The sequence below is a fragment of the Triturus cristatus genome, chromosome 2_1, assembly GCF_964204655.1.
Source record: "Triturus cristatus chromosome 2_1, aTriCri1.1, whole genome shotgun sequence".
Lineage (NCBI taxonomy): Eukaryota > Metazoa > Chordata > Amphibia > Caudata > Salamandridae > Triturus > Triturus cristatus.
Window position 1 is genome coordinate 1,059,679,862 of NC_140581.1, and position 24,182 is coordinate 1,059,704,043.

At 47.4% G+C, this 24,182-nt stretch overlaps 1 protein-coding gene across 1 annotated transcript in view; it reads left to right on the forward strand.

The window, feature by feature from the left end:
• Positions 1 to 24,182, forward strand: part of DAPP1 (dual adaptor of phosphotyrosine and 3-phosphoinositides 1) — a 189,496-nt gene that overhangs the window by 106,807 nt on the left and 58,507 nt on the right. The window contains exon 2 of the mRNA XM_085635785.1: positions 17,354 to 17,476. Coding sequence (XP_085491911.1) covers positions 17,354 to 17,476 — 123 coding nt within the window. The remainder of the gene's footprint in view (positions 1 to 17,353; positions 17,477 to 24,182) is intronic.

Genomic DNA, 24,182 nt, shown 5'->3' on the forward strand with positions numbered 1-24,182 from the left:
TTGGTCACACACATGCGTAGAGATCCAGCCCGTCCCGCCTGCCATAGTCCCCCTTAAGACTGGGTTAAACATTTCTCATTTCCTTAGGGTGGCAATCTTTCATACGAGGAGACCACAAACTTTTCCAGCCACTATTTTTGAATTACTTGGAGTAGAGGTAAAGCCATTTACATTAAAGGAAACTTGTTCTGCAATCCAGGATCAGAAACCTGGGAAAGCACCTGGTTTGGACAGAATACCTGCAGATTTATTTTGTTGTGAACTCCAGATATGGGGACCTTCTATAAACTCACTGTCAAATGCCTTGGTAGGAAGAGCTCAGATTCCGAGCTCTTGGAAATTAGCAGAATTGGTTCCAATTTATGACAAGGGAGATAAATCTACCCTTGGAAATTACGGACCCATAAGTCCGATTGATAATGTACAAAACGTTTAAAGCATGCAAATCTTATCCAGACTATGGGATTGGATTTCCCAAGCCAAAATGCTATCTCACTTACAGGTGGGATTTAGATCAAATATTAGCACAATTGATCCGATAGTGCAGTTTCTGTCTATTAAGTCGAAGCCAGTAGATATTGACAGGGGGTTGTTGTTTGTTGCCTTCGTGGACCTTCAAGCTGCGTTCGATCTTGTCCGAGGGGAAAAACTTTGGAAGGTTCTGCATAGGGTTGTGGTCCTGTGGGGACTACTAGCCCTAATGCGGACTTTTATACTCAGAAAACTTTGCAAGGGTTAGGTGGGGCCCTACAGGGTACTTGAAGGAAGATATTTCCATCAGGAGAGTAGTTAGGCAAGGGTGCATTTTGGCCCCAGTGCTTTTTCTCTTGTATATAAACTGTTGCATCCCCATCTCTTAAATTGGGAAAATGATTTCTCCAAAGTGAAGGATCACAAAATACCATGTCTTCTTTTTGTGAAGAAACTTCTTTGTTGCTGTCAAAAACATTTCAGGGTCTATCTATGTTTTTTGGACAAATTCAGCCTTTTTTGCAAAGAGTATGGTTTAGAAATCAATAGTAACAAAACAAAATATGTTTTTTTGTGCCCGTAAAAAAACCGAGAGTAAGATATTTTTAGTGGGTGAGGCATTGGATAGGGTTTCTGAGTTTGATTACTTTGGTGCAAAAATGGAAGACTCCCATAGATGGGCAGCCCAGATAGAGACAAGTGTTTTGACTCTAAAACAAAGATTTGCTAATAGGATATCTGCTTTTGCTATTCCCCCTCTTGTGGAGATATATAAAACTCAAGCCTGTGGGGCAGCCCTGTATGGGGCTGATTTGTGGGGGGCCTGTAATCTTGGTACTCTTGAAAGAGCTGAAAATGCTTTAATAAAGACCCTCCTGAAACTTCCTATTAGTGCTCCTACACTTACAATCAGATTTGACCTGAATCTTAGACCAATTTCTGAGATTGCTGTGTTGAGAACTATTCAATGCTGGTTAAGACTTTGGTATACCGAGGACCTAGGACTCAATAGGGACTGCATTAGAGTCATATTAGATGGTCACTCTCTTAGGAAGATTCCCTGGCTTATACACATAAAAACTGGGCTACTCAAGCTGGGCCTGAAAGATTTGAGGCTACATCCTACTGCATTACCCCAAGATGCTCCGGTCAAGCTAAAAACGTCTTTTTGGAATTTTGTTTTAGGAGCCTAAATCTCTGAAGCTACCCCAGGCACCTTGGTAGACTCCTTTTTGTAGTTTAAGTGTGAACCAGATTATGAGCAATGCTTGAATGTGGTCACTAACCCCGTTGCCCTTGCACTTTATGTAAAATTTATTTTGAGTATGTTACCTTTGGCGGCTTCTACTTGTTCCTAGATTAAAAAGGGAGGCGCATCCAAGCTATGTCCAGTGGGCTGCCAGGCAGTTGAGAATGCTGAACATATGATATTTTTTACAAGGCTTACGGAAACCAACCTTCATATTGGATTATTCCTGTTTGCAGACTCCTTGGTTTTAGGCATCGCCACATCTCTAAGGGTATGCAAAACCAATACTAGAGACTGTGTTGTGTTTTCAATTGCGAGTTACTTGTCGGTAATATGGCATATCAGGTTGAATGCACTTAAAAAGAAGTAAAGATTATTTTTGTGCCCATTTCTCACTTTGTGAAGCTGAAAGGTACCTTGCTAGACCTAGAGATGTGGCTTCCTTGTGTCTCAACTTTTTATTCTTCTTTTATTGAGTTTTAGCTTGACTTACTTGAAAGCCATCTTTTACTTTTTTGGGTATAGGGTATCCTTCTTTTTAATAAACACTTTTATATCTTATGGATTTGGAATTACGAAGAGGTTTGCATAATTTTTAAAATGAAATTACATTTTTTAGGACATGTATTCTACTCTTTGGTAATGAATACGTTTGTTTTTATTGTATTCTTGATTGAATGTTTCATTCTGTAACTTTTGTGGTTCAATGGAGCTAAAAGAAAGGAAAATGATGATAACATGGCTATGACGTTGTTGCCCTTTCCCTGCCCCTCCCTTGTCAAGGAAGATTTCCTGGTCTCCCTGCTATATCTCTCCCCTAGTTTAACCCAACATTTGTCTCTAAAAAGGAACCCTACCTATTACTGAGCAGAGCAAAAAAACCACAATTTGAGTCTCAATGCGCCAATCGTGGGAATTACACCAATTACCTAACTTATTTGTCTTCGATATCCGTGCATAATTGCAACAAAGAGCGCACCCTTTCCCTCTTAACCAGCCAGTTTCATACGGTTAAGGAAACCTCTAATTTAGATCTTTCAATCTCCTGCAGCAGTAGAACTGCTAGTGGTCAGCCAACCCTTGAAAATCATTACTACTTAACTGCAGGCCAGCTTGGATTTTTGCAACATTTTACATGGAAAATAGCGGGCATATTAATTGTTGGATTTAAATAATATAAGGAAGGTGGCATTACTGATCCTTTTGGACTTCTGGGCAGCCTTTAACACAGTGGACCACAGTTATGTTCTACTGGTTATCTAAACTGAAGGAAAGGGAGGGTAGTTAGCTGTTTCCCATCATTAGTAAATAAGAAAAAGGATTTAAACCGCCACTAACACCTAATGAGAGCGTTTGCGACAGTTAAAATCTTAATACATCTGCCGTTAGTTTTCAATAGCAATAGCACCTTCAAGCCTACAAAATAAACTAACTCCCATCCAAGCTTCCAGCATCTTATGTCACAAGAGAGAACATTGATTTCTTGGACATAATAGTGGCTGCAGAATATGGAAGGGAGAACAATAAGCCAGGTAGAAGAAACCCTCTTTTCCCATAGACCAGGCCCCACTTTGGTGTGCTGGCCACAACCCAGGAAAGATCATTTTCATGTGTGCCCAGTTTTCCTTAAGTTGAAGTAAAGTTTGCTTGGCGAGTGGCCTGTGAATGAGCAGTAGAGAGGAACCACTCACAGACTGGCACTTCCACTTTGGTTCTCCTGATAGTTTCTTTTCAGGCCTGGCTTAGCCTCAGAGATACTCTTAATTAATTAATGGTGCTCTACTTCAGGGGTTCTGAGATGGTTGCTCTGGAATGCGACCTCCCAGGCTACGCATGCTCTCCACTGTTCTTATTGGTTATTTTATAGGGTTGAAGTCCAGGCTACAAGTGGTGCCAGCACAGCAGCAGTGTGATGTGTTACAGAGCACCTGTAGCATGAATGGAAGGAGTAGCAGCACTGCATCATGGTCCTAACTAAATGCTTTCAATTCCTGGAGCTAGAGCTCTACTCACCCCAGTGATGGTGACTACATGGAGGCAAGAAGATCTTTGACACCCCTAATAAAGTTTGGTGGTGGTCCTGCACCCTTCTGAAGTAAAGGGGGGATTGAAGACCAATTTTGCCTCCTGGCTCTGCACCCTATTCCTGAAGGTGCGGGGATATGGGCCTTAGTGGAGAGCCCGGACTGGTCAGGGGTGATGGATGGATAGAGTAATGCAGGGCAGTCCTGGTTGTTGAGCAGGGCATTGGGTTGATCCCAGTTGTAAATTTAATTGGAGGAATTTAGCCTTGGGTGTGGAGGGTATCTAACCACAGGTGCCTGCAAGGGGCCCTCTTTCTGCTGGGCTTCAGCAGAGGAGACATGCTTCTGCTGCTCCTATATTGTGTGAGGATATAAGGATGGGAGGAGCCAGTGAGAAGTTGAATGGGGCTGTGACCATTGGAGGCAAAGCTGGTGACACTAACCAAGGCAGTGTTGGCCCCCAGTGAAGCAGCAAAGGCGAACAGGAAGAGGCAGAAAGGGACAGGGGCAAGAATGCAAGAGTACAAAACTGTGCGGCTCATCAGGCACTCCTTTGTGTCCAGAGTGGCAGGAAGAGATGGCAACAATGAGGGGAATCCAGTATTCCGATTTCAATGCACAAGGGTGGAATGATTCAGAAAGCCAGGGTTGCGGTGCAGGGAACAGGAATGCATCATTCAGTCATGCCAGATCCAGGCATGAAACCCAGACATCTTGATTATCCACCTGGGGGGGAATGATTTCTATGGATAGAGGTGGCTTTGTTTCAAATAATGAAGGAATGTTTCACTGGCTTAGCAGGAGCATGGATGCCAGCCAAGTTGCATGGTCAGAAAGCATTCCCAGGAGGTCATGCATAGGGGCTCGGTCCCAGGGTGGTATCTAGGAGACTAAATAGGCACATGGCAAAATTCCTGTTGGATGCAGCCTTAGGAAGGATTAAGCACAGTTTAATTAATTTGCTGTGCCCGGCATAATACGGCCCAGATAGGCTGCATCTTTCAGACATCAATCTAGAGGTATTTCTAAGAAAATAAAGGTGGCATTGAACGCAAAGGGGTGTTGGTAAGTACTGGAAAATTTGAGATGCATATATGGTGGGGGTGGGTTCTTACTGGCAGCGGAAGCCTCCAGCAAGGCATTGCGATGCTTACACTATGATCATAAGAAAACTGCCCTTCTGTCAAAGGGGGGAACAGCCTTGAAGCAGGTGAAAGTCAGTAGCCAGGGAGTACTGACAGGTTACCGCTATGGCATAGGAGGTTGAATCGGAAGGATAGAATCCATGGCAGAGCCTGTGGCCTTATGTTAGGTAGCGGATATGTGAATGGGTTGTCTAGCACAGGAAGGATGGAGACTTTCACCGAGGATCCCAGTATTCGTTCCTGGGCTGGAAGCTAGCTCTTACCCTGAAGGAAATGAAAAGTTACACCGGAAGTCAATGGTCACCCGGCGGGCTGGAAGCAGACACTTGGCTGGACAGGAAAGTTTTGGTTACGCCAGAAGTGAAAAGGTCACCCAGTGGGACTGGAAGTAGACACTTGCCCAGAAAGAAAAGGGGTGGTTATGTCGGAAGTGAAAGGTCACTCTGTTGGGCTGGAAGCAGACGCTTGTCCGGAATGTAAGGAAAATGCTGTACCCAAGGTGGCAGGTCAACGGGGCGGACTAGCAAATGCTGAATGTAGGGCACAGTGCTTGTGGCTATGATCAGGATGGCACAGGCACACTGATTTAAGAAGGAAATGGGGGTTAAAGAATCACTTCTAAGTTGGCAATTGCCTAATTGTAACAAAGCTGAAATTGGTGTGGTCTGAGTTTGTGGGATCCGGGAGGTCAACGAGGTTGGGGGGTGGTGCCGTCGCTATGTACTTTGGTTTGTGCAGGCAGACAGTGATTTGCACTGTGCTGTTACCTACTGGCCTAGGGCCACAAAATGAAAACACAAACAGTATGTGTTTTTTTTCTCCAGCTCCTGCATAGCTGATCGCCTTTCAACCCTTCTCCGCCCTGCACATAAAGATAATAGAGCAGAGTGGAATTGAGTTGCAAGTAGGATGACCAGAATTTCTAAAACCAGAAATTGGACTTGTCAATTAGACACGGACATCCCAGGATCCCGGTGTTTTGCAGTGAGCATACGGGGGAAAGAAACACACCAAATAGACAGTATGTTCCTAGAAATGTATTATATATGTATGTCAGAAAGGCTATAAATAAAGAAAAGTTAGAGCCAGAAGTAAACTGTCCCCTATTATTGTGTTCATTAAACAACCTCTTAAAAGCCTGGAAAGTAATCGGTAATTATTAAATCGAAGGGGCGTTCAGGTTTATAGTGAGGAGGGATTGAAAGAGTTAGTGTTGCATCCTGCTGGATGCATTCTAGTGTTCCACTGCTGATGTAAGACACTGTACACCCACCCACCACAGACGTCACCAGTCAGGTGACCCTGTTAATAAAAAGGGGCCGGGCGCACGTGCCCGGTGTTAGTACCACACTGGTGTGTCCTTGTGGTCATTGTCCGAGCATGTGGGCCTAGGGCCCGGGACGCAACAATGGCGACGAGGATGGGATCCAACCCCCGTGCACGACGGCTGCATCTGCCGTGCCGCGGAAGAGTCATGCATCCTGAGGCACCGGCGCCTGTCTGCCTGCAAAGTGTGCCACCGCAGCTGCCGGCTGCCACACGGTGGCCGGGGAGAAGTGAAAGGGCGCGGTGCTGCCCCACCACTGTGCAAAGCGCCAGGCATAACACACATGGCCTGCGGTTCCGCTCACAGCAAGCACCAGCACGGCCTTTGGCTACAGAGAGCAGCTGTGCCCTCGGAAGTGGCCGTGGCGTCCCTGGGCGAGAACTACCCGCTTCGTGTCAAGGTGAGGCGCCACGGACAATTGAAGCCCCGGTAAACCTCTCCATGCCGCCGGCATCGCTACCCCTCCGCAAGGCGGTCACCGCCGCAAGGGAAGAAGCGCCCCGCCCGTCGCAGCAGGCCGTGTGAGTGACTGAGGCTGTGCGGCACCGAGGAGAAGGGAGGGCCTCCTCCGTCTGTAGGGCACCAGCGTCCATTCATAAGCTACCTGCACAAGTCGGCAATGCCCGCAGCCAGGCGTGACTATGCCCCCAGCGCTGAGAGGCAGGACCCAGTATTTTCTGCATCGCGCTGCTCGTTATCCTAGAGAAGAGACAGCGTGTGCACCTGAGACAGGCACCGGGAATGCAGCGAGAAGGCTGTCATCGAGCGCAGACTGCCTGCTGTGAAAGTGCACTGCCCACCCGGACGTCCCCACCGAATATGGGCCTGCTGCCGAGGCCTGGTCGAAGCGCCACCCTGCGGCTGGGAGCAGCGGCGCATTCGCACATCTACACAAAAAAAAAACAACAGCTACAATAAAGACGTTCTCTCACCCAAGATGGGATACGCAGCTCCTGCCCATGGCCGCACTCCGCCGCTGGTAAACAGCGCGCCTGCACCGGAGTTTTTCCCCACAAACGCCAGCATCCACGGCGCACAGTGGAGCCCACTGCATCAGAAAAGCTGCTAGAGCCTTTTGCTATGACTCGAGCACCAACTAGCGGTCGTCAGCATACACCACATCCACAAGTCCGGTGTTCAAGGCAGCCCCGACTGGGCACACTGTAGGGTCATAGGCAAATCGCCAAAGTGAAGAGGATTCTCCAGCACCCCCGAAGGGCGCAAAGATGGTATGAAGCCACAGTGAGGGGGGATATCAGATAGCGTTAAAACAGGAGCACTCACCATGCCTCAGCTCAGGCCTCAAGTTCAGCTCAACTAGATGCTAACCCACCCCCCCGGAGGTGAAAACACTAGGCTGTCAACACACTCCATTGGGTTAACAGGACATCCCACAACACAATGGCCGGCAGTGCCCCTGTTTACCTCGAAATACCTGCAACAGGCAGAGCAGCCTCCCCTCCCTGCACATGAGAGCGTCCCGCGCAGGAGCCTCAGGGATCAGCTGGGACCAGCGACAAGAACTGTGACAGTGCCACCTGGTGGCTATTAATGGCATCGCACCCTGCCATGGAAGGAACACAATGTGTGAAGCCCTGCAGCCGAAAACAATAACCACACTATCCGCACAGACTCGCAAACGGAAGAGTGGTGGTATTGAAATGTCTCCCAGCTCCCAGGCTGCAGTCATGGCGGGAACTACCTACGTGGGGAAAGTTACAGCTAGCGCCGGAAGAGGGGAGCAGTAACTTTACTGTGCACACAGCCCTGCTGCTACACGCACTGGTAGCAGGACGGACATAGCCGCCAGGACCAGGAGTAGAGAAACCATACATCCCAGCAGAACAGCGTTTCAGTCGCCACCAGCGAAACCCGGAAGCCCCGGAGCGCTGCCAAGTGCTACCAGTCCCCAAAGCAGTAAGCTGAACAACCAGCACCGTCTCAGGGAAGCTGTCCCCACCGGCAGCACAAGAAAGACTGGAGCAGAGAGTATGCACCACACGTGGCTGCCCAACGCCACCGTCGGAGAAGAGATCGCATTACGCGCTCCTCCAGATACACAGGCGCAATCGCAAGCTAGCTGTCCTACTGGCATACGAGGCGCCAGAAGAAAGCGTCCAAGAAGAAGACGGAGCGCACTCGGTCCACAGCGCGGAAGGCCGCGTGTCGGTGAATCAGACAGCCACCAAGGCGGACCGACGTCCCTGGATACAGCTCCACAGGTGAACCAAACATAAGCCGTAGCAAGCGCAAACCGCGTCTCATCCCCACGCTTCCCCAGGCGACCGTCCATCCCCAAACCACCACGGCGGACCGACGTCCCTGGATACAGCTCCACGGGTGAACCGAACATAAGCCGCAGCAAGCGCAAACCGCGTCTCATCCTCACGCTTCCCCAGGCGACTGTCCATCCCCAAGCGTCGGCAGTCTAAGTCAAGTGGCATCCCTGCTCCTGTCCGCAGAGGCCACGGGTGGAGATCAGCTCTGAGTGTCCGTCCTCACACCCCCTCAAGATGGAGTCGGCGGTGACCCACGACAAGCAAGAGAGGAGTCGCACACCACACGTGGCAGGCCGCCAAGGCAACGGACACTCTTACAGCACAGCGACACGTGACCGGACGTCACAGCGCACAGCAAGTAAGGAGCCCTTCACGCAGAGTGAACAGTCCGGACGAGCACACCGGAAAACCGGAAGGAGCAGTCGCCAATACGGCGCAAGCACGAAGCCTCAAGAGAAGGAGAAGAGAGGTGCACGACGCCACTCTGCAAAGGAGGCAGAATAGTGTCATGATGACACAGGGCAGACAAACACCACAGGCACGCAAGATGGAACAGAGAAGGGCAACAGGACCAAGGACTCGCACCAGCACTGAGGAAGGTTCTCATCCACACGAGCCAGCCACCGGGGTGCAGAGACGTCACTGGAGACAGCTTCGCGGGAGGACCTACCGTAAGCCGCTAACAAGCGCAATCTGTGTCCTGGCCCCACGCTTCGCAGTTCGACCGTCCTCTCACCTGTCACCGACTGCTTGGTGTCGATAGCACCACACCTCGCAATGCACCTGCCTGAAGTCAACGGAGAGGTGCCACGAAGTCAGTCAAGTCCGTCTCACTCCCTAAGGTCACCCCGACGGGAAATCACCGCCTGTCTGCCCACTGAAGAAAACTAACATCCTGTTACCACCTCCCAGGTGCATCATCAACAAGGAGCATCGCAACACCCGTGTGAATCCACACACGCCCCAGACAATCGGAGCGCAACGAGGCAAATCATCCAGGAACAGTCTGTGCACCCCAGTCAACCTACAGCCTGCAGAAGTCTAGCACACCCGGCCATTGGAAGATCCGCCCTTGTGGACTACACAAGACCTGGCCGTGGCCCTGTTGGGAGTTCTGCAGCGACCCCTAAGTGTGGCCTACGCAACGGCCCGCACAGCCCACGCGGTCACGTGGCAGTCCAGAGGACAAGGGCCTCGACGGAGTTCCGGTGCGAAGGGAGTCCGAGTAGGAGAGATGTGTCGGCCACAGCTCCACGTCAGGTGCAGGAAACACGAGGGTCACGGCTGAAGACTGGTCACCCACAAGATCGCCAGAGGAAGGCGCAGGACCCTCGTCCAGACTGCGAGGATGCCCAGACAACGACACCACCCTCGGAGGCTACATGAGCGACTTGGCTGTGAAACCGTCGGCAGTTCCTCAGCGACGCCTTTGCGCGGCTCACACGAAGCCCCGCACGGTCCACACGGTCCCATGACAGCCAGCGAGAAAAGCCACCCAAGAGGCTCCAGTGGCAGAGGAGTCCAGGCGAGGGAGGCAAGTCGAGCGTCGATCAGCAGTCAGGAGTAAGGAGGGTCACAGAGCACGTAATCCACACAGGAAGGCCTCACTCACAGAGATAGTCTCCGACACCAAAGTGGATCTCACCACAGCTCCAGATGCATCAACACTGAACTTTTAGATATAGACTTCGACACCGCGAGACCAGGCCGGTCTAAGGAACACCACCAAAGCGACTGAAGGCATCCCGACCGTGCGGTCTGAGGCTCAAGCGCTGACTGGCTGACGGCCTGTATAGACTCACTTGGTGTTTTTGTGTTATTTCTGTGTTTTACTACAGGTTGGACTCCTGTTTGGTTTTTCATTAAAGTTTGGGAGGGATGTTGCATCCTGCTGGATGCATTCTAGTGTTCCACTGCTGATGTAAGACACTGTACACCCACCCACCACAGGCGTCAACAGTCAGGTGACCCTGTTAATAAAAAGGGGCCGGGCGCACGTGCCCGGGGCCAGTGTTAGTACCACACTAGTGTGTCCTTGTGGTCATTGTCCGAGCATGTGGGCCTAGGGCCCGGGACGCAACAGCTAGCAGAGAAGCAATTGCTTTCCCGGCATTTTCGTGTTTAACTAGAGATACTTGATCATGTTTCTAAAAATATAAATTGTGTACAGTCCCTTCCTTTGGACTGGCTGATTGCCTCTCCGTCCTCGTTCCTGCCCTCCTCACCACCTTCTCGTTGCTATCTTACTTTAGCACTATAAATACTATCTTTTATTTAGATAATGCTTCCTAGTGCCCAAAGATGCAAGCCTAAAGCTTCTGAAGACGCGTCCTGGGAAGACTGCAAATTCTATGATGGATTTGCACTCTAGAGAGCCTGCGTGCACATGCAGAAAATCAGGTATATGCAGTAGTTTCTAGCTCACCCTGTGCACGCTGTATGACATCTGCTCTACCTGGTCATCGTGTGAAGAGACTTGATGCATACCTGCCAACCTGAACAAAAATCTCACTGTGTGAAGAGGGGGCAGGACCATGGAGCGGCGGGGCCTTGTGCCGAGAAGTACCTTGGAGACACTTTTGAACCCCACCCTCCCCAGCCCCCTTCTTCCCCCCCAAAAAAACATGCTTGCTGAGGCTCGTGTCCTGGGGTCTTTTCACACCCCTTAATGGACGTCTGCAGTTGAAAGCCTCGTAAAACGAGCTGGAAAACCACTATTTACAGTGGTTTTGAGTCGGTTTTCCCTGCCACGGTGTAATATCGGCGCCTCACCGGGTGACCGTGTGATGGGAGCCGATACTGTGCGTCACACAGTGGCACTGTGTGAGTTGGCAGGTATTCTGATTGATATGTTATTATGACATGCGGTGATACCATCTCTGCTCCTTCCCATACTTCACTCATGCTCTTTGTAAGTGAAGCTTGAGAAGCCCTTTCACTACACAAAAGCCAACACTATTTGCCTTGTCAATACTATTTAGTAGCACTGAATTAAAATTATATTTATTTTTCATGAGCCTTTGAGGAAGGGCAGTGCTCTGGAGTAACCTTTCCTGTGTTCAGTGAGGGAAAAAGCCTCTTTGCTGTCCTATCACTGCCTCCCGCTGCTTTCCAATTCTGGCAACAGCAATTTACCAAGAGGATATACAAAGATGTCCTAACACGGCAGAAAGGCTATTCTCAATTTCTACACTGTCATTTCATCAAAGAAGCAAATAAATACTGTCTGCCAGTGAAGGAAACACAAAGCCCTAATAAATGTGTGAAACTAGCTTTCTGGTAGGCTTTTGTTTTCTAGTATTTGTTCGTCTGGACATCCTTCTGCCATTTGGAAGTCTGCTCACCAGACACACTTGCCACTCAACCCCACTGAGATTTAGTGACATCCCATTAGGATCTGGCTGGCATGTAATTCTTGGTAGCATTAGGTGTCCTGCGAAGCCTTTTATTTTTAGACTTGGCATGCCAAGAGATGGGAAGCTAATCCTTTGCAGGGAAATCCTCAATTGGAGAATACGGGATAAACAGATTTATAGTGCCGAGCTTTTTCCATTTTTGTTGTTTTTAATGTTGTTTCTTTACTCCTAAATTTGCAATAAAGTGGGAGCTGAATATATTGCCGTCAGTGCCAGTCTCATGTTGCTTACTTGCTGGCTGTCCTTTACTGTGGCCCTCAGATTAGTTGGCTGAGGGTTCTGCGTGCCAACAGTCTGCTTCCCTTATTAGATCGAACCTATGCAGTGCATGGGCTGCTCTGCGAGCCATGCTATTTTGGAGTATGTACTTGAAGCCCCGCCCATTCTCCGCCCATATTGGTCATTGGCTTGTGTCATTGTCCTTCATAAACGCTGGCTTCTAATTTGTTATTAGGCTTGTTGATCCCTCCTTGGTACCGCCTTGTCTTCATTTGTAACCTCCCATGAGGACTGGTCCTTTTACTTTGGTTGTTACACAGTACGTCTTCTTTAGTCTGAAAGCACTATTTTCTTTAATGAGTTTCTCTTACTGCAGGAGGGTCTCTCGTGCGCCGTTGTGACCAGCTTGTTTATCTCGTCACAAAATAGGAGCTCTTCAGGGGCCAGACGAGGGCAACTCAGCGATGCCTTCAAGCATTTGGAATGCAGTAGGTCTCGCATTTGGGAGAGTTTAAGCTATTGGCATTGTAAAAAAAAAATGTTAATCCAGTACTTGTATAGCGCACAAATCACCCCCGAAGGGGTATCTCGGCGCTGGGGGCCGTTGGGAAGATTAAGCGAGCTATTGCCCAGAGTCGCATGGTGCTGGGCAGACCCCTGCCGCCGGAGCCAAGGATCGAACCGTGATCCCAAGCGTCCAGTGTCAGTCACCCTGGCCGTGGCGCCACCTTGTAAATGACCATGCCTTTTATGTATGTTTTAAAAACCAAAACATAAATAAAAGGCATTGTCATTTAAAATTCCAATAACTCAAACTCGCGTAAATGTGAGACCTATTGCGTTGCAGATGCTTGTTTTTAATGACTCTACAGTTCTGAACGTTTCCCTGGTCAAGAACACTGATTAGGGCTTACTTAGCCAAGGCCACAAAAAGAGACAAGGCTCCAAAGTGATACACACTGCTCTGCATATTAACAAAGTTGAAAGGCAGGTGAGCAGTAATCCACCCCAGCGTGCAATAAATTGTCTGGAAGAACAAAGGCCGTAAATGCATAAAAGGATTATTTTTCTAATCTGGTTAGGACACCTCTTAAAACGAGTGGAATCAATTAAATACTTCCACAAAAGTTCTGCAGGCCACTCGGTTTGTTTTTTATCGGTGTCAATACTGACTGGCTGCACATCACGAGCTGTGTGGGTGTTGGAGTGGACACCACCACATTTTCTGGACCAGGTACGGCGTACCTTCCTGAATGCACGGTGAACGTTGCAGTGAGTGCATTCAGAGTGGGAAAGTGCTCCACCCCAACATCTTCATATTTCTGGAGATGCAGGAAAAATAACGTTTCCACAAAGAAAAAATATTTGTCTGTGGAGGGAAAAAAATGACAAAAAAAGTATGCATGAAGGTGCCCCCTTAACTCTAAACCTCTGAAATTTTAACTGGTTAGCAGACTATACGGAAAAGCACGTCCAAGACTGAAACTCCATGATTGTGTAAGATTTACCTGCATACTCCTATGGAATTTTGTAAATCCTAAAAAATGAAGAAATCTATGCAATTGGTGGCAGAAGCGTAAGATGTGATTGTGTTTATAAGAATTGGTTCCTTTCAACTGAAGACACCAATCTTGTGCTGATAACGTTTAGATTAGATTTGACTTGATGAGGTTTGCAGACCACCTCACCTATAAACGCTTTGAATAAACTATGAGGACTTCCTAGTAGGAAGAAGATATTAGTCTGTCACAAAATAGCCGTCTTAACTCACTTGTAAAATGACAGAAATGTCATTTTTGTCCAAGCTTATACTTGAATGTCTCCTACATCAGAAAGCTCTAGGTTGTTGAGGAGACACTACGGCTCATGATCTAGTGAGATACGTTGACTGTTTTACCAGTTTTAATGGAATCAGATGCAATTGGACTAATTGTGTCTTATAGTATTTCAGAGTATATAGGGTTAGTAGAAAGTTCCTCATTAAAGACTTAAAGGATATTAATACTGTGCTACGTCAGAATACTAGTGTACAAATCAGGTAGCGAGGAAACGTATAATTAACCTAACAGTGTAGACATGCATTCCCCAGGGTGATGCAATGTGTTTAGAAATTATATCTTTAGCCTTGTATGTAAAATTGTGAAACTAAAATTGATTTTAGAGGACGGTTTCAAATACTAAGGTATTGGGATTCCCTTCCTAATTAAACGCGTCCTGTATTTCCATTTGCAGATTAAGGTTCAATATTCAAACAGTGATTCAACATGGACGTGGTTCAAAAGCTAGTGTGTTGTACCATGGTATCCCATTTTCAGTTAGTCCAATAAATGCATCAAACCTCATATGTTTGAGTTATTCATTCCTAGTTGTGTACTTTCCCTACTATGTCATGAGCTGGTCACCTTGTTGTTTGTTGCAGATGACATCTGCAGTGCGACTGGTATGTCCAAACGTCTGTCCTGTGCTCACTGTGCCATAGTACTCAGGCTACATCCTACTAACGAGGACTAAATAGACTGAAACCCGCCTGGGGTTCCTTGTGGTTACATCTGTAGGCTGCCTCGTGTGGCAGTTTGAGATGGACTGTTCCCATGAAGAGCAGGGCCAGACCTAATCTACATATGGCAGATTTCTGTCCAGACTGGCACGATGAGTGAAAAACAATGGACTGGAATGCATCCGAGCAATTGCCTGTGGCAGAGGTTAATTCAAGGTTTCCATCCATCAACTTGTTGTTAGTGGAGAGCTGGTCTTTCAGCATGGTCCTTCATGTGGGATGCGCTGCCTTGGTTCTGCCTACTCTCATTAGGAAGTGGTGTTGGTTGTCCATTAGAGTGCCACAGATCTAGCATCACAGAAACTGTGCATATGTCTATGTCCACAAATTAAAATTAAAAGTAATTTTAATGGACATTACATTTCCAGTGGCGTAGATTAATGTTGTCCTACGATAAATAGAGAAACCGCCACCAAGTATTTCAATTTGAAACCTCGGACTCATATTTAAGTTATCCCATTGGCATGTATTATGACAGAGTAAGATCTGTGGGAAAAAAATGCACAGGGGTTCTCTGAACTGAACTGTTATGGGACCAAAATGCCTTGGCAATCCTTTTGGGACTGCATGCTCAAGCGACTTATTTTATGCCTTTATTACTTTATATAACCAAAATTAACTTGCCTGTGTGTCATGTACACAGTCTATCTACCCTCCTGGAGTATTATACAAGCCGCATTTTCTGGGGGTTGTAGTAAAGCTGTCTCTATGCTGTTTTCTCATACTATTAGGGATAAAGTACATTCATGGTAATGCTGCTGCATTCCACTTAGGAGTTCCTTGACCATGCAGAGGCATGATGCCCCTGCACAACTGCCTTTACATGACCAGAAATTCCAAAGGGACCTCCAGTAGCCTTTTCGTATGGAAAGGTCATATGACTAAGAATAATATTAACAGTTTTTATAGAGTGAATTCTACCACAGAATTGACCCCATATAGATGTATACAAATGACATGCATCATATTTGACCTACTTAATTCAACTTTTCTTGTTCAGAAAACAAAAGAATATGTGCTGATGAACCTGCTGTTTGAACCAGTGATTCCCTGTAGATCGCCCATTTATATTTTTAGGTGTCTCTCATTTTCACTCTAGTCTTAAATACTTCAAATCCTATGGCACAGATTCTGGGCTGGCTCAATATTCCATGTGTAAAGTGCATTTGGAGTATGGAAAATTGCCCTATATCGAGGAACTTTCACATTCGCAATCTTAGTTAAAGGGTCAGGTTTGGTGGAATTGCTAGGTGAGTCCAGCTGTTAAATTTGGTGAGCATCCCGAACCGTGGTGGAGAGGATGTGGCATAACAACCAGAGCTGCCGATTTAGGAACTGGGGAACCGGATCCGAGATTCAGCGTTGGCTCAACATCCTGTGATTTTGGGCAAATCACTTAATCTCCCCATGTCTATAAAAACTTGTGTCCTTGTATAATGTAACTGGTGCTCATGTAAAGTGCTCCAATACCTTCAGGCCGAGTTTGTGTTATATAAAACGGCAAAAAAACTATGGCTTTATGGGTCTTGGTCAGTAATCTTTTGGTGGTCTCCCATGGTGGAAAACATATTTACTCTTCTCAAGGGCCAGAGTAAGTGGATAGCAGGATGTAAACATGGAGAGCACGACCCCATATTTCATAGAGCTGTAGAGAAAGGTGTTCCTTCTTTGCTAAAAGTATTTAACCTGTGGAGAAGAAAAGGTTGCAATTGCTAATCCACTTTTGCGCTAACTTTCTCTATGCAGAGATTTGCACCTGGTTGACAAGTAGCACAGATAAATATTGCATGATTGTTTATGCCTGGAAAAATACAACTATAATTGTACAACTATAGGAATAGTCCTGAAAATCATTGAGTATTGTAAAAAAGTTGTGATTTTTCTTCAAAGTTAGCAGCAATCCTACTAGAGTAAATTTCCCACTTTTCACCTTACAAGAGATATACAGAGGGTTGAGATTTTGCAACTGAGCCTGTAGACACAGCGCCACTGAACGTGCTTGTGTGTTCATTGAAACCAGTAGTTATGTGTGCTTTCACGGATGAGCGGAAGACCATAGCTTGACAAGAGGTTTGGTAATGCTTATAACCACTTGTAACTGAGCCAATGAGGATGAAGCGAAAAATTGGTGAAAAATAGGTGTTAATGTAAATATTACTGCTAGTTCTCACAGGGTGCATGACTCGCAGCAGCTAGTAGATTTCACTGTCCTAGGAGAAAGCTTGTTCTGCTGCTCTTCTTTAGTACTCCATGTGGCAAATACATCAGACCATAGCAGGCAAACCTACACGGAGATGGCAAGGGCTTATCACCAATCCTCTTTGTTCAAAGAAGAAGAAAGCACTCCAACTCCAAGTAGTGTGGAATACACCAGATTGCCACAAACAGGAAGAGGTCCTCTCAATACGCCAAGGAAGGCGCATACAATTCAGCCTACCACCCTTCCTGACCTCACTTTCCTCATTACCATTCAAGATTCCATTTCTCTCTTATAACCCATTGTGTTAGATGACTTCTATCTGCATGATCCAAATATTGTGTCAAATAGAAACGTGTGTTGGACAGTATGTGATTTCACCCGTCATCATGGCAAACGTAGCATGAGTCAATTCTGTACTTGAACATTCATATAGATAACTGTACTGTTTTTTTTTTTTTGTTGCTAGGTGGTTTCATGCTAATCTTTCCCGTCATGCAGCAGAGGCTCTTCTCCTGTCTAATGGACTTGACGGAAGCTACCTACTGAGAAAAAGTCATGAAGAACCAGACTTCTACTCTCTTTCTGTCAGGTATGAAAACATGGGCTGGAGCAAATAATTATTTGCCTCATTGTCCACAACAACCATACAAAGAACAGACAACTGTTGAGTTGCACTCAAAACATAAGACTAGAAGAAGGACTAGAAAGAGACCTGGAGGCAGCAGTGATGTCACCCACTGAGACCTGCGGTTGATAGAGCCAAGCTCATAGGTGGCAGCAAAGGTCAGTCAGTCAGTCAGTTATACAAGCAAATGACAGCAAGAGCAAACTAGTAACTAATCCAGTGTCCTAATGCAAATGAGCCCAGAAGCTGATTAATCCCCATGCAACTCCAAAAGTTCCAATCCCTCTTCCTACACAGCTGAATTACAAGTAGTTTACTATTTTAATGACAAAATTATTCATTTTAGGTATATAGATGTGTCTAAAGACCTTAGTGAAAACCTTAGCAGGTATTATTCATGAAGCATCATCATCCATAATACAGTACTCTATCAGTCGTGGCCAGCATGACTTGTGGGTGGGGAGGACGGGTGGGTCGCGTGGGGGAGGTTTAATACAAAACATTAAAAAAAATGTTACTTACCTTTGCCAGCCGGGTCCCGTGTTGTCTCTGCTTCTCTGCTCCACTCCTGAACTGGAAGCAGGCAGCCTCCCTCCACAAGCCAATCACAATGCTGCAATGGCAGCATTGTGATTGGTCAGGACGCTGACCAGCCTGGTGTCTATGGGGAGGCCATTTTCTCCATGTAGGCTGCATTCAGCCTACATGGAGAAAAGGCAGAGTGTACATGACTGGTTTGGTCAGCCCTAGAGGTCCGACCAAACTGTTGGCGCCCTCAGCAATGGGCGAGCCACTCCTCCCTGCACTAGAGCAGACTCACCCACCTGCCCGCCCCCAACCAAATCCTTTTGCTTTCTCGCAGTGCGAGAAGCAGAAACATAAAATAGTATTTATAATGCCATTTTATGTTTCTGCTTCTCGCACTGTGAGAAAGCAGTGGGGTGACTCTCCGCCCACATGGAGGAGCCACCCCTGTGGTCTATACATTGTACATGGATGCTGATGAGACCAAAGTCCTCTTGGAGTTGAAGGGGATCTGGGTTACAACACTCAAACTCCAACTGTGCACGCGGAAAACATGGACATCCATTGGCACAATCTTATTTCCGAGAAAGTAGAGAGCTTGGTAGTGGGTGACAGAGCAGACCTCTGGGATCCAGCCTTTTGTCATTCGGCCTGGCAGTGTACCTCATTTCAGTGAGAGAAGATGAGAATTTAGGCTTCAAAATCAATGTATACATCTCACTCTATTCACAAGTTGGAGCAAAGTCTGGTGCATGTGCGATTCCTTTTGTGCTACTCCATTGGCCTTTTTGTGCGTCTTTTTATTAAAGACTGCACGCAATTGGCCAAAGGCAGGCGCATTGCTCCGCCCATGGCCTATTGGTGTCTATTACACGCTTGGTCCACGTAATAGACACCAATAGGCCATGTGGTTTCAATTATCGTGCCCAGACACGGGCGCGATAATTGAAAGCACATGGCTGGCAGTGGCGCGCGCACCATTTGCGGGCTTCTTTGTTATTGAAGCGGAAGTGAAAGCGAACGCTTTCCCTGCCCTTTTTAGGTCTCGCCTGACCCAGCGCATGCGCTGATCTGGCGAGACTTTTTGAGAGGGCTCCAAAAAGTGCTACCAGGCCAGCCTAGAGCTACAGTGCATGGGCGCGGGCGCGCGCTCCGCGCTTCACCGTGACTGCTTTCACTTTAGCGGCCGCTTTGATGTTTGATCGCGATCACTTTCGCGGCCGCTTGGCATAGCCAATAGGTCTCGCTTTTGGGACCTTATAAGTATTTAATTATGCTAAACACTTATAAGGTCCCAAAGGCGAGACCTATTGGCTATGCCAATGCTTGTTTTTTTTGTTCCTTTCTTTGCAGGGAGAACCACTTGGTACATTATCCTTTTTAAACCTAGTCCTTCCCGACCTTTTAAAGTTATACCTTCTATGCCTTCCCCTCATCGCTTTTTAAATGTGGATTTCTGGCTCTCCACGTGCAACAATAACCCTAAGGTTAATATTTAGGTTTGAAGTCCTTGTTGCACTTTCCGTGTGGGTGGATCAATGTGACTGGGAAGAATATGACGTCATGGAACGTGCTTTTGTCAGGTAGAATCTCGTCAGTGTTCTGTTCCTGATCAATATGATGATTTCTTATGCCCTTTGGATCCGTGGTTTTCACCAGCCATATATTATAATCACAGGTATAAATACATATGAGGCGGAGGTGGAGAGGTGACGTCACACACTCCCTTTAGGAGAGGTGAAGCTGCAGCTTGGATGGTGTGCCCGGGGTGCCCTAGGGATGCCACCCTCCCGCCTGGCACCAGCTGCCATCCATCAGGGCACCTCCCAAACCTCTCCCCGCCTCCCTGCCACCTGGCATCGTGTGGGGGCGCCAGGCGAGCCCGAGGCCTCATCCCTGCATGGAGAGGAGGGGCTTGGCGCCCGGTGAGTGCTCTTAACCAGGCCGGGCCAGACCGGAGTGCGCCCGCGCAGAGGATGTGCAGTGACCCCAAGAACGGTCTGCCCCAGCCCCTCCAGCTGGGAGCCCCGTCCTCCGACGCCATGGGACTTTGGCGTTGCTGCTGGTAAGATCGGGGTAACTCACTCGTAACTCGTCTCTTCACTCCCTGGGGGTTAAAAGGCGACCACCTCGGCTGTATTTAGACCTGGTTTTCACGCCGGATTATTGTCCCCCAAAGAGAGAAAGCAGAACGCCCCCCCCCCCTTCCTGCCCCCCCCTAAAAAAAGACAGTCGCCCCCATCTCTACCACATCAGAGTTTGCTGGGCCCAGCTGAATCCGCTATAAACTGCTATAAAACCCCATCAGAGCCCAGGGTCTGAGGCTCCCGGGCAGAGTAACCCCTTTATATTCAGGAATGTGGTGTGCAAGGAGTGCGTGATACAATTGTGCACGCACACAGGCATACACATAGTGTCACATACACTGACACTACACACAGATGCGCACACACCGACCGTAGATACACATAAACCGTCACAAAGTAACCGCTTTATATTCAGGAGTGTGGTGTACAAAGAGTGCCTGAGACAACTCTGCAAACACAGACAGGCACACACTGTCACATACACTGAGACTATACGCAGACGTGCAAACACACATAGAGCGACACAAAGAAACCCCTCTATATTCAGGACTGTGGTGTACAAACAGTGTGTGAAAAAACTCTGCAGGATCTCAGAGACAGACCTACGAACGCACAGCACACGTTGCCATACACACCGACACATATGTGGTGTACAAAGAGTGTGTGATACAACAGTGCACACAAAGAGACAGGCACACACACCGATACTACACAGATGCACCCGCACTGACACTTTAAACGCTTTATATTCAGGAGTGTCTGTTACAAAAGTGTGTGATACTACTATGCACTCACAGAGGTAGTCACACGCCGACATTGTACACGCGCACACAGGTGCACACAGACACGCACTCATATACCACACATAAACGCATATACCTACATAACCGGGGCACGCGCATACACACATATACACACAGGCAGTCTCGTGCAAACACATACATAGACACAGTCACACATCATGCCTGCACACACCCAGGCGACCACACACATAGAAGACACACACACGAGCACACTTAGTCCTATACAGACGCGTATATGCACGGACAAACATACGACACACAGAGACGCACACATACATGAACCCGTTGCGTCCCCCAGACAAAGTCCTTTTCCAAAGATATCAAACAATTTGCCCACTACCACCAGATCCTAATCCACACCGAAAACCGCACCTTATTCCCAGTGGCCCAACATTGACAGTATTGCCTCTCAGGCCCGTCGCCTCTCCCTGGGATCCCAATCTTAGCCCACTATTGCCTTTTTTAATAACTCACGTGCTCCCGATTCCGCTTTCGCAACCAGCACCCTCCCTAAGGGAGCCTCCAGCCATCCGAAAAACAGTGGCGGACATGGGTCATTGCTGTCTGAGGAGCAATTAAGCTTGAAAAAAATGTATTTGTGTTTCTCAAATCTGAGGTTTAGTGATGATGGTTTCCATAATGACCCAGTCCGAGTGTAAAATTATATAGCTGCCTGGCTTACAAATGCGTGCTTCGTTACACAGTGTGATGTGTTCTCCGGCTTAATATTGGGCCATACTGTGCATTCTACAATGCAGTAGGGAACTGTATTTCAAGGGAGGATGGGCTTCGCCAAGTTAGCCGTGTGAGTGGTTGGATAAAGTTATTTTCTTTTTGGGGTGAGAAAAGGATGAAAATGCTTTAGTGTCGCCTGATTGGTTCAACACACGAGTGGGAGAGGGCACAGAGGGAGCAGGGAGAGGGGGGGGGGGGTGTACAACCCCAATCTAGAAAATCAAGGCTGAAGTCATTGCAAGTGTAAAATAAACCTGGCAGATCATTGTGCATTAATGTCCTTGAAATCACCTTGTGATGACAAGCTGGAGAGAAATGCAGCAAGCATATGGTACAATTTACATGTGCGATTCTTTGGAGGCTCCAAGCCAGCTAACACGGACTGATAAAGGCCTAAGTGAATTTATTGCTTCTTGTAACACCGAATGATTAGTTTGCATCTACCTCTGTAGCAATGATAATTTGACTTTCTGCTCGGCCAGTGTAAAGTCAAACAAGCATTTGCAATGTGATAGGTCTCGTATTATTAAAGTTTGAGGTATTGGTGTTGCATTATTTAGCAATGCCAATAGCTCAAACTTTAATAATGCGAGACCAATTGCATTGCAAATGCTTGTTTCCATTTTTTTTGAGTCGATTCATGGAGGGAAATCTGCAATTTGAACTATCTTACTTTACTTTGATAACTTTATTTCGGTCAATGACCATAAAAGCACAGATAAAATATTTACATAGACATAAAAAACATAAATAATTCAGCATTTGAGATAAACAGTTATTAAACACAGTTATCAAAGTAGCACAATGAACAATTCTAGTTCCATTCTAAAATATACAATGCACATATTCAATCACAGATACAAAGGTTAAGAGGGACCCAACGCCTTTAGAATACGATTACGCGTATGCCAAACATTGGTAAGAAATTTTGATAGGGCAAAGACAGTTGGGCCAGAGACATCAGATTTTAAAATCCTATACATTGGTGCATATTCCCTGCAGCCCATATTCCTTATCAGCGGGAGGAGCCAATATTTTCGTGCTGCCTTGTAGGCTGGGCAGAAGAAAGCCACATGCAAATCAGTTTCCTCCGTAGTATCACAAGCCGGACACTGCTTTGTGGTGGGGGCCGATGGCCAGGTACTTGTAAAAAACCGGAAGGGGAGTGTGCCGTATCTCCATTGGAGAAACAGCTTCCGGGCTAATAGCGGGGAGATAGGGTCCAATACCTTCTCAAACCTGTAAACATCCTTACTTTGGAAAAACACGGAAGTTAAGGACCCTTCTTCCTGGGTGGCTTGCGCCCTGGCTAATTTGTATTCATGATAAACATTTGCCAGGGACTTTTTGGAAATATTTAGTGCAGCTATCGCTGGCTCAGTCCATAAGTCGGGTAGCCCTAATTCCGTGCAAGTGGCTTGGATGTATTTGACCCAAGGGATATTTAGTACTTTTGGGTGGTTCAGAAGTTCGAGTAGTTCCGCCCTATATTCTACAAGATCGTTACTACTCCACAGCCTGCGCCAGAATGCTAGAGGTCTCAGATTTATTTCGTCAACTTACGGGCGTAGGCCCAAATCAAGCCTCAGAGGGAGGAGCGGGGTGCTGGGCGGAAGTGCGGCTATCTGTCTTATAAATTTGTTTTCCGTTAGAGACAGACTCCGACAAGGCGTATAGCCCCATAATTCCGCCCCGTACATTATCATTCCCCTAGCCTGGGCCTTGTATATCTGAATTAATGCCCCCAATGGACGATATGATGAACCAGTCATCATCCGGGCGATACCCCCAGTGGTTTGAGTAAGTTTGAGGTTAGCCCTATTCTGGTGGGGTCCCCAAGTCATGGTTTCGTTGAGTGTCACACCCAGGTATTCAAAGGTGGCCACTCTCTCGAGCCGTGCAGCTCCCAATTGCGGATTTGGCCGCAATTTTTGCCTCGGGTTCAAAACCATGAATTTGGTTTTTGCCGCATTAATTTCCAGCCCCCTATCAATACAGAAGGTCACGAAGGAGTCCAGAATCCTCTGTATACCCATAGGGGTTTTAGATAGCAGCAGGGTGTCGTCCGCAAACATGATTGCGGGCACCCTGCTGCCATTCAATTTTAGGGCATCAGTATATTCGGTGGCATTCAGATGGGCGATTACCCCGTTGACGAAGAGGCAAAACAGGGTCGGTGCCAGCACACAGCCCTGTCTCACCCCCCGGCCAACGGGGAATCTATCGGTCAGTTCCCCCGACCTCCCGCACCTCACTCGGGCATAATTATTGTGATGCAGCCTCTGCAAGATCAATAGGATGTCCTGGGGAACACCCATCTCTGCCAGGACGCTCCAAAGTTTTCCCCTGGGCACCAGATCGAAGGCGGCCCGTAAGTCCACAAAAATTGTGTACAAACTGCCGCCCTCGAGTTTTGCTGCCCTCCAAAAGATCAGGTTCAATCTAAAAACCTGGTCCACTGTGGAAACCCCCTTCCTAAATCCTGCCTGATAGGGACTAAGGGCACCCACCTCCTCCATC